The sequence below is a fragment of the Sminthopsis crassicaudata genome, chromosome 2 (genome assembly GCF_048593235.1).
Source record: "Sminthopsis crassicaudata isolate SCR6 chromosome 2, ASM4859323v1, whole genome shotgun sequence".
NCBI lineage: Eukaryota > Metazoa > Chordata > Mammalia > Dasyuromorphia > Dasyuridae > Sminthopsis > Sminthopsis crassicaudata.
The window spans coordinates 246,501,738-246,517,659 of NC_133618.1; the positions used below are offsets into that span (position 1 = coordinate 246,501,738).

The 15,922-nt window shown below is 33.1% G+C and overlaps 1 protein-coding gene across 2 annotated transcripts in view; it reads left to right on the forward strand.

Annotated features, from left to right (window-relative positions):
- The window catches only part of CDH26 (cadherin 26), a 57,186-nt gene that overhangs the window by 6,441 nt on the left and 34,823 nt on the right, over positions 1-15,922 (forward strand). Inside the window, exons 2-4 of one of the 2 annotated variants that reach the window (XM_074288740.1) lie at positions 6,201-6,263; positions 6,564-6,653; positions 7,860-8,018. In XM_074288740.1, coding sequence (XP_074144841.1) covers positions 6,201-6,263; positions 6,564-6,653; positions 7,860-8,018 — 312 coding nt within the window. Of the gene's footprint in view, positions 1-6,183; positions 6,264-6,563; positions 6,654-7,859; positions 8,019-15,922 lie in introns of both variants that reach the window. The other variant, XM_074288741.1, reaches the window with a different exon arrangement.

A 15,922-nucleotide genomic window follows, 5' to 3' on the forward strand; every position in this document is an offset into this window, starting at 1 on the left:
CCAGTCATAAACTAGAGAGAAAACTTACCTTGTAAATTAGGACTCGAGCTTCAGAATGAAGTAGGGCCACAGAGCTCAAGTGAGTTCCTTGAATGCTCAAAGGTTATATGCTCCAGAAATAACAGATCAGGGGCCTGGAGCTTATTACTTGTGTAATTACGTGTGTATAGGCATTAGAAGCCATAGGTTTTATATATTGACCCTATGTTTGGATTTTGCTTCCCGTGAACATTCTGGTATCCCAACTTCTATTTTGCCTTCACTGTAGCTTCTTATATGGCATACAACTTGTGGGGATGTGTTTAGGTAGATTTTACCCCTGTCATCCTTTTTAGTTGCAAGTACTATTGGTTGGATTTATAGAAGACCCAGCAAATAATTTACTATTAAAAGATTTTGTTAGATATACTTCATCTCTGGTCGGGTATTTGTCAATGCAATATTTTAATCCATGACACAAAAATCCAAATATTCACTTTGCAAATGAATTTTTGTCTTCTGCATCCCCTGCTTTCAAAAGGTCAAGATGGGAAAAATGCTGTCTATGTCACTGTGGTATTCAAGTTACTGCTGAAGACATCATAATCATAGACAATTATTTAACTTCCTTCTGGTAGTTTCTTTGGCGCTCACATGAGTCACTCTCTTATTTTTGAGTTATATATATAGTTATCTCAGCACATCTGAGCAGGAATCACCAAAATTTACTACTTTTCTCTTTTTTCTCTGACCTTCCCTGGATGATCTCTTTCCTAAATATCTTTGTGGCTATACAGTGTCATTTTTTGGAGGACAAGCAACTTCTTGCTACTTATACCATTTAACCCCCCCTTGTTTAAGAACTGCCTCATAACCTTTCCCCTTTTCATAGCTTTATTTGTACTGCTGTCATTTTCCTACCCTTTTTCCTCTCCTTATTTTTCTACTCTCTAACATATTGCTAGAAGACACTAAGACAACTATTTGTTACATCAATAAGAATGAAAAAAAAGGTTTGTTGATATTCTAGGGTGTGTATCAAAGGCACACAATTACCATGCTGTCATGTGTTGGCCCTTTTATGAATTAAACCCAAGCCCTCCACAGCCTATGCTTGGTATCCTCATCAACTCCTATGTACTTAATTATCATATTTATGCAGATGAATATCAGATCCATATATCCAGTCTTTCCCATAATCTCCAGCTCCCTATGAGCAACTGCTTATTAGACATCTTTGGTTGTCCTGTTAACCTCTTAAATTCAACACATCAAAAACAGAAAACTTCCATTTCTCTTGAGGGTATAACCATCCTTCCAGTCACCCAGGTCGGAAATCTCCATTCATCTTTGACTTCCCATCCTCATTCCATAGATATAATCAGTCGTCAAGTCTTGTTATCTATACCCACAACAACTCTCAACCAGTCCCTTTCTCTTTTTTGATATAGTTAATACCCTAATTCAGTCTCTTATCATTGTCACTGAACTATTGCAATACCCTCCTAATATTTCTCCCTGTCTCAAGCCACTTTCTACTCCAATCTATCCTGCACACAGTTTCCAAACTGATTTTTCTAAAAGGCAGGCCTGCCCATGTTACTTATATCACTCCTAGGATAAAATATCAACTCTTCTGTTGGATATTCATAACTCTGTATAACCTGATTTAAACATAGTTTCCATCCTTATATATTATTTCCATTCAAGTACTTTACAATTTAACCAAATTGGCCTTCCTGTTTTTTATGTATAACTTTATCTCCCACCTCTTTGCTTTCCTACCTGCTATTCCTCATGCCTGACATTCTATCTCTTTTCACTTCAGTCTCTTAGAATCTCTAATTTAATTCAAGACTAAACTCAAGCATCATCTTTTTATTAACTGTCCTTTCACAGCTGCCAATGAACCCACCCTATAACTTTATATCTATTTTGTATTTATTTTTAAATGCCTATAGATAAAAGTTTGCCTCTCTGAATAAAATGTAAACTCCTCGAAGGTAGGAACTGTTTTGTTTTGTCTTTATATCCCAAGCACTTAGGAATATCCGACCTGTAGTGGATACTAAATAAATTCTTGATTAATTAATTAAGTAGCGATACAAAGAATTTAGCTCTTCAATTCTGATTTTGCTTCTGTTTTCTCTAATGAGGAGAGTCATCTGTGGAATTGAAAGTACAGAAAAAATGGTTAATAGTGAATTGGTACACACAATAATATAAATACATTTCTCATACCCAAATGAGTTACCTCCTATTGTAATAATAATAAACTAACGTTTTATAGGACCTTGAGGTTTGTGAAGCACTAAACTCACATTCTCTCACTTGATTACTATAAGGTAACAAAGTATGGGCTATCCCATTTTGAAGATGAAGGAACTGAGGCTCAGAAATACTAAATAACCTCTCCAATGTCATATGGCTAATAAGTATCTAAGACAATTATCCAATTCTTTAGTATAAGTCCAGTATTCTATCTCTTATATCATCTCTTTTCTACTGAAATAACTGTATGATTGCTAAGAAACTGATAGTAGTCTTTCAAAAATCTTAGAAAGTGGGGATAGGAACCCTAGGATTGCAGCAGGACAAAGATCCCAGTTTTTAATAAAAGTAAAGCGCTTCAACAGTGGAGGATATTTTATGAGTTCAGTTTTGATTTTGGGCCAAATTCTAGGATAGTAGAGATCACAAAAAGCCAATATATCTTCATTAAGAACAAGCAAAAAAAATGTTATAATTATAAAATTAATAAAAAAAAAAAAGAACAAGTCATGTGAAAATAAATTTTTTTTTTAAAATAAGGTTATTAAACTTGTAGGGGAGTATTTTAGATATATTTGAACTAGGTTTAGCAAATTGTTCAACAAAGCTTCTCATGCTACTCTGGCAGAAAAGTTGAAATGTAAACTAGACAACAGTGCAGTTAGTGGATTCTGAACTGACTAGTGTCATAAAGAGTCGAACACTGTTGAAACAACTGAACAAGGTTTTAAGCTATTATACTTAACATTTATAAGACTCTGGATTTAGAACTGCACTTTACCAAGCAGGAAAATAAGAGTTCAGTTAAGTTAAGTGTATATAATATACAGTAAATATCTCTGAGATAGGATTTGAATCCAATATTCTATCTGTTATATAACTTCTCTTTTATTGTGGTCTATAAATCTACTATGTTGATCATTAGTGCCTAAATAAAATTATTAATTAAAAAAAGAAGTGAAATGTTTAACATTAAAAGCTACTAACAAGATTCAAGTTATAAAATCCTTTAATTTTTTTAATTTTACTATACTATTTTAGTATTTAGTACTATTTTATTATTATTCATTTTGGTATTGGTTTCCTCAAGCCTGCAACTTAAAAAAAATCATTATAATCTGAAAATTATTTTAGATAAAAATATTAATAATTTAATTGCCTTTAATTTTTATCATATTTGATCTTAGTAGAGATAAAATAATCTTTCTTTATGAATGTTAAATGAGTAATTTGAAAATAACATGAAAGGTTGAGCATCACAAGTGCCCAGGATCACAAAGAGATATATTCCTTTCAGTATATACATTGTTTCTCATCAGAGTGTAATCATTGCCCAAATTCATCTGATAGTACCTTTTTTATTTGCAAAAAATTGACTTTACTTTTCATTTCAAAAATCTATGGGAATAATTGTTTTAGCTTCCATATTGCAAAAATAAGTTGTAATTATATAATAAACATTATAAATACACAATAAAATAATACAATCGATTGTATTTCCAGATTTTTTTGTATTCCTCATAATATAATAATTGAAGTATAGTATTTTATTACATTATCCTTTTGATTGACATTTATATAATTTATGTTGCTTCCAGTTTTGTTTTGTTTTTGGGGAGTTTTTGGAACAGTATGTGATATGAATGACGACATATAATATGGATGCTATGAAAATATTTGAGCACATAGGCCTTTCCTTCCTTCCTTTTTTTCCCCTTTCCTTCCTTTCTTCCTTCCATCCAACATTCCTTCTTTATTTCTCTCTTTCTTTTTTTTTTTTACTTTGATGATACTTAAGTATAATTCCAACAGAGAGATTACTGGGTCAAAATGTGTGATCCTGGGAAAGTGACAATCCTTCTGGACTTTAGTTTCCTCATGTGCAAATTGGAGGTAATGATCGTACCTATCTCCCAGAGTTGTTGTGAGGATCATATCATATAACACATGTGAAGGGCTTAGGCTTTAAAGTGCCATATAAAATGTTAGCTATTATTAATTCAATTGAATTCAATAAACATTTATTATAACTAAGGTATTATTTTTTGGATTGTAATACCTAGATGGCATGTGGGTAATTCCTTCACTGGTGGAAGGAAGAAAAGAAATAAGCATTTATTAAACACCTACTATGTGCCAGTCATTCTGCTAAATGCTTTATAAATATCTCCTTTTATCCTCATAGCAATCTTGGGTGATAGGAGCTATTATTATTCCCATTTTATAATTGAGAAAAATGAAGTGGACAGATTAAAGTGACTTTCACAGGGTTATATCATTATTAAGTGTCTGAGACCAAAATTGAACTCACATTTTTCTGACTGTATGATCATAATCCTTCTATTCCTTTGCAAGCTTTTTAGGGATTCCATTCACTGTGCTAGAAGCGTAATTTTGATTCTCTTAATAATCCCAAGCCCACTCAGTTTTTATACTTGTCTCCAGTTCTAGATACATAATTAGGCTGTTCTTTGCTGGTCATATATGTCCTGTATCCTCATAAGCAAAATTATATGCTGAAGCCTAGTTAGACCTATCTCTGTTCTTCTTTGGATTACTTGTCATTTTGATTTTTCTGATATCATAATATTACTTGATTTGAAAACATATAGTGATGTGAGAATATGTAAGGAGATGGATTTTTACAATAGCAAACACTGTTTGGAATTATTAAAAGAAGGAAGGAAGATAGAAAAAGAAACTGAGGCCTAGAAAAAGAAAATGACATTTATTACTATTTCTAATCAATTTCAGCAAAGTTAAATTTATTTTTATTAAATAAAAAAAAATTAAAGTATGTTAAAAAATTGAAACTTTAGTTTGGTTCCTAGAACTACTAGCATTAATCAAAAAGGAGTAATGTGAATTTGTTGATATTTGAGACTTTAGAATCCCACTCAAGGCATTTGAAATTTTCTCTCCTTATGGAAAGGACAGAAATAGAGCATGTGGTTGGAAAAATTTATAATGAACTATGACATAACAAATAGATTCTACTAGTTTTTATCTTTAATTAATTTATATCAGAATCATATTTATTTAGCCTTTAATTCACATTTCTATAGCAATTTTAAGAATTATAAAACTGTTTCCTCACAACAATTCTCTGAAGCAAAGCAAATGTCATTGTCTCCATTTTACAGATGAGGATTGAACAATTTCCTTACAATCAAACAGCCACTGGTGGCTAGTTGGCTCAGTGGCTAGAAATCTGGGCCTGGAGTAATCTTCAGACATTTACAAACTCTGTGACCCTGGGCAGGCACTTTACCTTGGTTTGCTTTAATCCACTGGAGAAGGAGATAGTTCTCCACTTCAGCATATTTGCCAAGAAAACCCCTAGACAATATAGTCCATAGGATCATTAAGAATTGGACTAAACCGAGCAATACAATAATCAATTTTAGAGCAGCCAGTAGGCTCAGTGGATAAAATGCTGGGTGTGGAATAAAAAAGGTTCATTTTACTGAGTTCAAATGTGGCCTCAAACATTTCCTAGTTATGTGAACCTGTCACTTAACCCTTTTTGCCTCAGTTGCTCATCTGTAAATTGAGCTGGAGAAGGAAATGTGCAAATCATTTTAATATTTCTGCCAAGAAAATCCCAAAATAGGGTCCTGAAGAGTTAGACATGACTGAAAAAAAACTGAACAACAAATAGCCAACAAGAACCCAAACATGTATCTTTTCCATCACAAGCCATCTTGTGCCCTTTCTTTCACAGCATGATAGACAAGAATTAGGATAGTTTAAAAAAAAAAGTAAATTAAAGAAATTAACATTTTTAGACAGTTGAATATACAAATATACAATTGTATATTTTCCAAATTTATTTTGGGTTTTACATGTGATCAGAATCTAATATGAAGATCATATTAGGCAACTTGTATCTGTCAATAAACATTTCAACACGTGTATTGCCTACTAACTTAGTTTTTTTTGTTTTCAAGGTCACTGTAACCAGCTGTCTTCAGCCAGCAAAAGATGAATTTACCAATCAGGATAGGATGAGGGTAGGTATTAAGCTTAATAATATGCAAGATACTGTAAATTTTTTTTGGTTGATAAGCCAAATCCAGAAATTTGCAGTGCCCTGACTTGCTTTGGTTTTCAAGAATATGAAGTAAAAATAGATTCAAAATACTTATATTTATGATGTTTCATTGAGCCATGAGGGATTTAAGGTAAAGGGCATCTCATCTTAAGCAAGGTTATGGATAATTTGTGATATTATATACATATCATACAATGTCACTTCAAAGTAATATGCAACAATTTTCTTTTCCTGGCTTGATTACAATACGGATCACCAGCCTTTACAGCGTGTTAAAAGAAGATGGGTTATTACTACCTTGGAGCTCACTGAAGAAGACCCAGGACCATTTCCCAAGTTTGCTGGAGAAGTAAGCCACGTGCATCCTTAATGACCATTTAAAAATCTAGCAATTAGAAACATAAAAATTCTGAAAGGATTCACAATAATAATTCTTTAATCAAAAATGTATCTTCTGCTATAAAGTCACAAAGAATTTAAAGTACCTACTACATGCAAAGTACTGTTTGATACCAGTATTAAAATGTTAAAAAAACAAAACAAAAACTATTCCTTTCCTTGAAGAGCTTACATCCTATATGCTATGTGGATACAATGTCAGGAGCATGCTGGTAAATGGTTAACACCTTCTCTCCAAAAACACTTTTAAGTTCAGGCTACATTCGTGACACTCTTAAATGAAGACAATCTACAAAACAATAAATCAAGCCTTACCTTGTAGTTTTTGCCAATTTCTAAAGTATAAGTGCTCACTCACACTGAAAAAATTTAACAGTCCATTCTCTAAGCCAGTTCAATTTGGCTTTAGTACTTCCCTGTAACAAGTACCCAAATAAGGAAATGCAATGCATATGCAAAATAATTTACAAAACACCAGCTACACAGTGACATCAGAAAAGGCTTTGTAATCTATGTTATGAAGAAAGTCAGAATGATAGAGGCAAAAGTGAAGATGTATCCTCCACTTACATGGAGGATGGCTTGTGAAAAAGTATAGAGGCAAGTGATGGATTGTTGTGTCCCAGAACATCTCAGGCCAGTTTGATACAGAGAATAAATGAAAAGAAGTAATGAGAACCATGACTAGAAAAGTTAGTGAGAGACAGATTGTGGAGGGTTTTAGAGTTGAAGTTTTTTTTTTTTTTTTTTTTTTTTTTTAATTCTATTTTAGAAGCACTAGGGAGCCACTTAAGATTTTTGAGTAGAGTAGTAATATGGTCAGCTCTATGTTTTAGAAATATCAATTTGGTAGCTATGTGGAGGATGAATTGGAGAGGAGATGATGGAAGAGGGGAAACCAATTAAGTCTTTTATTAGGTCTATTTATTTCAATAGTCTAGGTGAGAGATGATAAGGGTTTATGAGGAAGTGTGAATGGAAATAAGGGAACTGACAGAACAAGCACTATGGCAGTAGTTGATTCGACAAGACTTGAAAACTTTATAGAATACCAAGGCAATGAAATACCTTGCTTCAGTGGTCAAGAACACTTCATCTGAATAATGATTTAAAAAAAACAACAACCTTTTTTTTTTTCCTGTGTTTATACTTACAGTTATTCAATAACATGGACTACAATGAATCCTTAATATATATAATCAGTGGGCCTGGTGTGGATGAGCCTCCAGTTGGTCTGTTTTCTATAGAAGATAACCAAAATGGGAAAGTCTATGTTCACTCTTCGATTGACCGAGAGGAAATACAATCTTTTGTGGTACCTATAAGTTTTTTCCCTCTAATTCTTTTTACTTTCTCCCATCTTCTCCTCCCCAAAAAACGTTTTTAGAGAAGCATAATAAGACAATAAAGAAAAAAAAAGTTTAACCTAACCAAAAATTCAGAGCTAAAGTTTATCAGTCAATAAATACTTATTAAGCAACCACTTATCTAAGCACTGGGAAAACAAAAACAAAAACAAAAAAGTCAAAAGACAGACCCTGTCTCAGAGAACTCATAAACTAAGGGAGGAATCAAATCTGAATGAACAAGTTATATACAGAATAATTAAGAAGTAAATGAGAGTGGAAGGTCACTGGAATTAAGAGGAAGTAGGGAAAAATTTACTGTAGAAGTAGAATTTTGTTGACACTTTTAAGAAAGCCAGATAGGCAAATAGTGGGGATATAGGAGAGTATTTCAACCAGGAGAGCAGCTGTCATTGGATCAGAGCAAATGATCTGGAATAAGGCATAAGAAGACTAGAAAGGTAGAAGGAGTCTAGATTGTAAAGAACTTTTAATGCCAACCAGAGGATTTTGTTTTTGATCCTAGAGGTGGTATGAAGCTATGAGAGTTTATTGGAGATGCAGCATAACATAGTAAGACCTTTGTTTTAGGAAAATCACTTTAGTAGTTGAGTGGGCAATAAATTAGAATGAAGAAAGACTTGAAATAGGCAGATCTTCAACAGACTTTTGCAGTAGGCCAGTTGTATTATAATGAGAAATAGCATATTCCAGAGATATTGCAAAGGTGAAAATAACAAGCCTTGCTAAGAGATTTGAAGGGGAGCAATGAGAAGTAAGAGTTAAAAATGACACCTAAGGCATGAGGGTTGGGAATGGAATAATATGGAAGCTAGAAGGCAAGGAAGTTTTTAGAGGGAAAAATAATGAGTTCTAGTGGTTTGGATATATTGAGTTTAAGATATCTATATAATATGCAGTTTGAGATATCTACAAGGCAATTAGAGAAATAAGATTGAAATTCAACAGAAATGTTAGATTTGTGAATCTTCAGCATAAAGATAATTAAGTCCATGAGAACTGATAAGATCACCAAGTGTAATATATAGAGGTAGAATATAAAAGGGCTCAGGACACCTACGTAGGACATCAGCAGATGTGATCTGGATTAGCATTCAGCAAAGCAGAAGAGAGTAGTATCCTGAAAACCTGGAGAAATGAGATGTTGATCAATCAATGAAAGGAGAAGCTGCAGAAAGGTCAAGCAGAATAATGATTGAGAAAAAGGTTATCGGATTTGATAACTGAGAGATCATTAGTAACTTCAGAGAAAATAGGTTTAGTGGAATGATGAATCAGAAATGGATTGTAAGGGATTAAGAAGAGAATGATAAACCAATTCCAATTGTTCAGTGATGAAGAGAGCCATCTACACCCAAAGAGAGGACCATGGGAGCTGAGTGTGGACCGCAACATAGCATTTTCACTCTCTCTGTTGTTGTTTGCTTGCATTTTGTTTTCTTTCCCAGTTTTTTCCCCCTTCTTGATCAGATTTTTCTTGTGCAGAAAGATAACTTTATAAATATGTATATTGGATTTAACATATATTTTAACATATTCAACATGTATTGGACTACCTGCCATCTAAGGGGGTAGGGGGAATTTGGAACAGAAGGCTTTGCAAGGGTCAATGTTGAAAAATTACCCATGCATATGTTTTATAAATAAAAAGCTTTAATAAAAAAAGAAGAAAATGATAGGAGAAAAAGTAAAAGCATTTCTTATAGATCATTTTTCCAAGGAGTTTAGTTACAAAGAGAAGAAAAAATATAGGGTGATACAAGGGATGGAAGGATAAAGCAAGAGTTTATGAGGGGACATGGATATGTTTGTAATTAGACAGAGTGTAGTCAGTAGACAAAGAAAGAATGAAAATAAGTGATAAAATAGGAATGACAGAATAGCAATCTGTTAAAAGAGATGGGATAGAATGGATTGCTTAAGGATTAGCCTTGTTATGAAATAAGGGCAAAGGAAGAAGTAGTAACAAAAAGCATATGGATCATATGAGGAAGAAAAAGTTTGTAGCAATTGGTCTTCATATTTTTCTATAAAATAAGAAGTAAGTCCAGCTGAGAAGGTGGGAGGGGAGAACCAAGGAAGGATTGAGGAGGCATGAAAAGGTTTAGACGAGAGGGATAGTGAGTTGATAAGGTAGGTATATAAGGAATGCCAAAAAGGAATGAAGACCTAGTTGAGGTTGTGTAACATTTGTAGTGGACCTGGACAGAATAGTTGTATACCTTTTGTCAGCAGAATGTGTACAAGCAAAAACAGTGCATGTTGTGGGAGTGTTCCAAGACTGAGACTTGGCAGGATGTAATCAGCAGAAATGATAAGGGTGATTAAAGATTCAAGAAAATGGGACAGTGCAGAGCTGAAATGATTCTCCATTGTCAAGATAGAGAAATGAAGAGAGTGGCTACTGCCAGAGAAATAGCTTTAAACTGGAGGTCACAGTGCAATGGAAGATTTGAGTTAGATAAAGGAAGGCAGAGGAAGAGGTAGAAAACTAATATATTATGGTTGGATAAGGGGATTAAGGATTTCTTGAATAATTTCTAGCAGCATATTTTAAAGACTGTGATGTTCTTTTTTTTCAGTGACTTTAGTCTATTTCTCATTTTCTTTCTCAAAATTCCATTTGGAGCTCATTATATTCTAGTTATCTTGATAGGTGTCCCAAGGTGACCTGGAAATTTAAAGATTTCTAAGATTACCTTTGAATATGTTGGTTTGTTGATTTTATATTGTATCAGCAAATGAGTCACCACTGAAATAGCTACACATTTCATTGATGCAATTCTAGAGAACTAGAAGATTTGCTTTTGTAAACTCAGCAAACAAGAACCATGTTGGTTTTTATTTTTTGTTTCTGTGCAACAGCACCTTACTTTTCAGGTTTTACAAGGCTTAGGGCCTGATTCTCCTTTGTATTAGAAGTGAATGGTCCATTTTGAAAGGGCATTAACCTTTTCAGGACCCCAACCATATAACTTAATGTTTCAGAATGATAAGTTCTCATGTCTTATTTCTATGTCCCTAAAGAATTAGTGTAGTTTTCCAAAGTGGGAAATATTCTTTTTATGAATTGATGGGATCTGGCTCTGTTATTTCCAAATGTATAGAAATTCTCCTACAATACTTATAATAACAAAAATCTATTTCTTTAAAGGTACATTATCCTCTCTTTCTATTCTTAGATACTTATTAGCTGTGAGATCCTGGGCAGCATCTATGGGCTTCAGTTTTTTCATCTTCAAAATGAAGAATCTGAAATCCACATTGAAGGTCTTTTCTAGCTATAACTCTTTCATCCTCTCTAGACAAAATGCCCAATAAAACATGAAGAAACTTTAAGTGGCCATGAAAGTGATTCACAATGAACAATACTAACTAGAGGGATATTTGCAACATTTTTCTAATCTGTGACTTTCCATAGTCCTCTATGCATGGGGTACATTTCCTTCCCATTTCTGCTTCTTAGGATACCTTTCATCTCTTAACCCTCAGCTCAGTTGCCCATAATTCCCTTGATTTCCCCTGTTGTTGTTGCTTTCTCCCTTCTCAAACTATTCTTTATCTAATATCAAATTATCTTGTATTTAAATTGTCTATGTATGTGTTTTTTTCTCCCTTGTGTAACAATTCCTTAAGGTCTTATTTTCGTCTTTGTAAGCCCAGTGCCTTAGACATAATAGGTACTTAAAAATGTTTATTGAATTAAATTTTGTGGATGCAAAAGGGATACACAAAATATAGAATATGACATAGAACTGGCTCTCAGTGATATTGTAGTAGAGTTAAGGAGATTAAGATGCATGGTATAGTCAAGGGAAGCAGTGTTCTGCAAGAAAAAAAAGTGTGTCCTGAGTATTAAAAGGCTCTGATTTTAGACCCATTCTTGTGCAACTCACCTCACCTGTCTGAGGCCTAGTTTCTTCCTCTGTAGAATAAAGAGACTGAATTAGAGGCAGTGTGGTACAGTGGACATTATGCTTGATCTATTTGGAATTAGGCTATTGAAAATAACAAGTAGAAAATTAAATATCAACTTCAGGGAAAAGCTAGCATGATATACCTTGTATCTAGAATCTATGTTCGGTAAAAGTTGGGGGATTTTATTTTCATTTAACCTAATTGAGATAGCAAATCCTATCTATGATAATTCAATATGTGATCATGGAGTGGTCCTTTACATGCCCTAAATCTTGGTTTCCTCAACCCTAGAATGAGAGTATCTTTAATATTTAGTATTTTATTTTTAATATATTTAGTCTTTAGTATCTTACTTCTCAAGGTTGTTTTTAGGCTAAAATGAATATATATGTAAAGTGCTTTGCAAACCATTAAGTTCAATCTTAAATCATATTTTATAATTATAGGATCATAGACCTAGAGCTATAAGTGATCTCAGTAGGCCATCTAATTCAAATTTCTCATTTTATAGATGAGGGAACTAAGTCCCAGGGAGTTTGTGAGTTGCTCAAAGTCACACAAGTAAAAAGGGTTAAAAGTACAACCCAGATGTTCAAAGTCATCCCTCTTTTCTCTGTTCTACACTGCTTCTACTTAATATAAAGTTCTCTCTTGGGTCTCTTTCTGCTCTGTAACCTAAAACCCTTTGTTTTCAGAAGATTACAGCTGGAGAAGTAATACCAGCAGTAAGTACTACATTAAAAATACTAACTCAGAAGAAAGTTGAACATTTCAGTTTAGACTTTTCTATAGTCAGGATAGTTTTTAAACAAGCTACTCCATCATCAGTAGTAAGATATGGGTGAGACAGAAAAGTAGAGGAAACATTCTACTCTTAATGACTTTTGAGGGGGTAATGGACTGAGAGTGTGAGATCTTTTGGGTTTAGGATCCTCTTCCTTCAGTATCCTAAGAAAGAGCCAGCCAAACCTGAAAACTGTTGAAAGATTTAAGAGGTAAGGGCAGATAGAGATATATAATGTTTGTTTCTGTTCAGGGACAAAACTCATCTTTTAGGAAATAAAAATTTCAACCACAGCAAATTTTTTCAAGTGTAGAATATATACATGATTGTTCTATATCTACTCTGACTTAAATTTAGGGCCTTGGTGAAAATTCTACAATTTTTCCCAGAGCATATCTTGAGGAAAATTACTGGTTTAAAATATAGTTATTCTACATTTTAAAGGAAAATAATAAAATGTGAAATCATAAGTGAGATAGAATAGGATAGTGGGTAAAGAAGCATCCTCAGAGCCAAGAACTGTTTTCAAGTCATGCCTTTGACACATACTGGCTGTGTGACTTTGTACTAGTCATTTAATCTCTCATTGCCTAGACAACTCTCAGTTATAAATTATGAAGAAAGTGCCTAACTGTGAATCCACTCATTCTCCTCCCAATCTCTTTTCTCTATCAGTTTGATCTAAATTTTGTCTTTTTAAGCATCTCTAGGCTTTCTCGCCTTCTGGTTTTCTCCTTTCCCTTTGTTTCCCCTATTCTTGAAAACTCTGTCCAGATAATACTATTGCCTCTGTTTCTAGGCATATGCCATATCTTGGTTTGGTTTCTCTCTCCTGGTAAAATAATTGTGAAATTAAATGTTAATTTCATAAACATGTTAAAATGCTTTTTTTTTTTTTGAGTGCAAGGACATAGTATAGTTTTACATAAATTTAATGCTATTAGGAGATTATTTATGAATTATAAAAGGGAATAAACATATGGTTGTATTTTAAAGGAAATTTGATTACAATAAAAGTTTTAAAATTTTATAGGGAGTATTTCTATTCTCTGTAAGAAGTTAGTAGCACAGCTATGACCTTTAGACTTTAAACAAGCAAAATCTCTTTTTTACATCAATTAATTAAAGATAAGGAATTCTATGGAAAGGCATAACATATTTAACTCTCTTAATATTTAACCTATCTCTTCTAAAGATTCCAAGGTTAATTGCCAGTCATGCCTGGGTTTATGTGATGCATACAATAAAAGTAATAATTCACATCAGTGATCTCAAACTCAAATAGAAATGGATCCTTGATTGCTATATATTGACTTAGAGAACTACAAATTAACATTATCTATGTTTTATTGGATTCACTATTTATTTTCATCAATGTTTCCCATATATATTTTTCTCTAGTTCAGCTTACTGTATCATTTCAATATTTACAAAGTACTATCTTCGCAAAAATCCTGCAAGGTAGGCAATGATAATAATATTCCCATTTTACAGATGTTAAAAATGAAGGTCAGAGAGGTTAAATAATTTGTCTAATAAATAAGTGTTGAAACTGTTTGTAAATTCCAAAATCACATGGTTAGTCACATTGAGGGCAGTTAGGTAGCACTGTGGATAGAGCACTGGGCTTGGAATAAGGAAGATTCATCTTCTTGAGTTAAAATCAGGCCTTAGATACTTATTAGTTTGTGATACTAGGTAAATCACTTAACCTTGCTTCCCTCAATTTTTTATCTGTAAAATTATCTGGAGAAGGAAATGGCAAAATACTTAGTATCTTTGCAAAGAAAACCCCAAATGGGATCATAAAGAATCAGACACAATTGAAAAATGACTCAACAACAATAGCAAACAAATAATCACATTGGTTAATGGGCCTTCTTATATAGTGTCAGAGATTGATTAATTCTTCAGTTTCTATTTGAACATAGAATCTCTTTGTACAGTCAGTGTGGTGTAGTTGAAAGTTTGTTGGATTGACGTCAAGAAACAGAGGTTTCTGGTCTGGTTCCGCTGCCCAGTAGCGGTATTATCTTCTCAGAGAGAGACCCTCTTGATTTTTGGTATAATTTAGCTTTGTGAACCTTACTTTTATTCTCCATAAAAGAAAGGAGATGGAAAATTCAACACTAATCAACAATGAGACATGGCAACCAAAAAGCCCTGATCTGATCTCTGACCATCCTAAGTGATACAGTATATAGAACAATCGAAGTGATATTCTTGCTATGCTGTTCCTCTGTAAGGCCATATTTAAAAAATTTTTTTTTGTTTGTTTTTTAAGTCTTCTTCAGCATATCAGGGAAAAAAGCCACCATTATTCCACCTCCAATCAAATTATGGCATTGATTAATAGCCTACAAACTATTGTCAGAATACTGACATAAAGAGACAAGAAAATGTGCTTTTTGGCTTCACAACCACCTTAGTTCTCAAACTTGTACTAGTCATGAGAAATTGCTATATGACATGTAATGACAACTCAGGAGAAAAACCTCTGCTTAAAACCACATCTGAGTAGCCTAAAGTCATTAAGGCCAAAATTGCTCTTTACCCAATAGGGAGCTAAAAACTTGTGCAAATGCACGAATCCAGAGTGAATAGGGCCTAAAATCCTTCAAACAGATTGGAGTTCTCAAAGCAAAAAGGATGAATGTCCATTGGTTGAGAATAATTCAAGGATTCTTATTCAAGTATGGAATTACTAAATAATCTCTGAAGGCCTTTCCCTTTCAATATTCCATGAGTCTAAGAATATGCTAATTATAAGTTGAGCAGATATGGATGAGTAAAGAGAGTGAATTCCGATTGTATTAGATGTCATGCCCATAGATTTGTTTTAGCTAATTCTGAATTTCCCTCCCTGACCCTTGTCCCTTTTGGATAAATGGCTAATCTAACCAACCTCCATCAAGTATATTATTTTCAATTTTGGATCATGGTAGTTACTGAAAAACTGAAAATTATACAGAGAAGGGCCACAAGCATATTATATATTTATATATATATATATATATATATATATATATATATATATATATATATATATATATATATATATATATATATATATATATATATATGATTAAAAAAAAAGATACAGAAATGTTTACCTGGCAGATGAGAAGACAGGAGAGATGTAGTATCTTT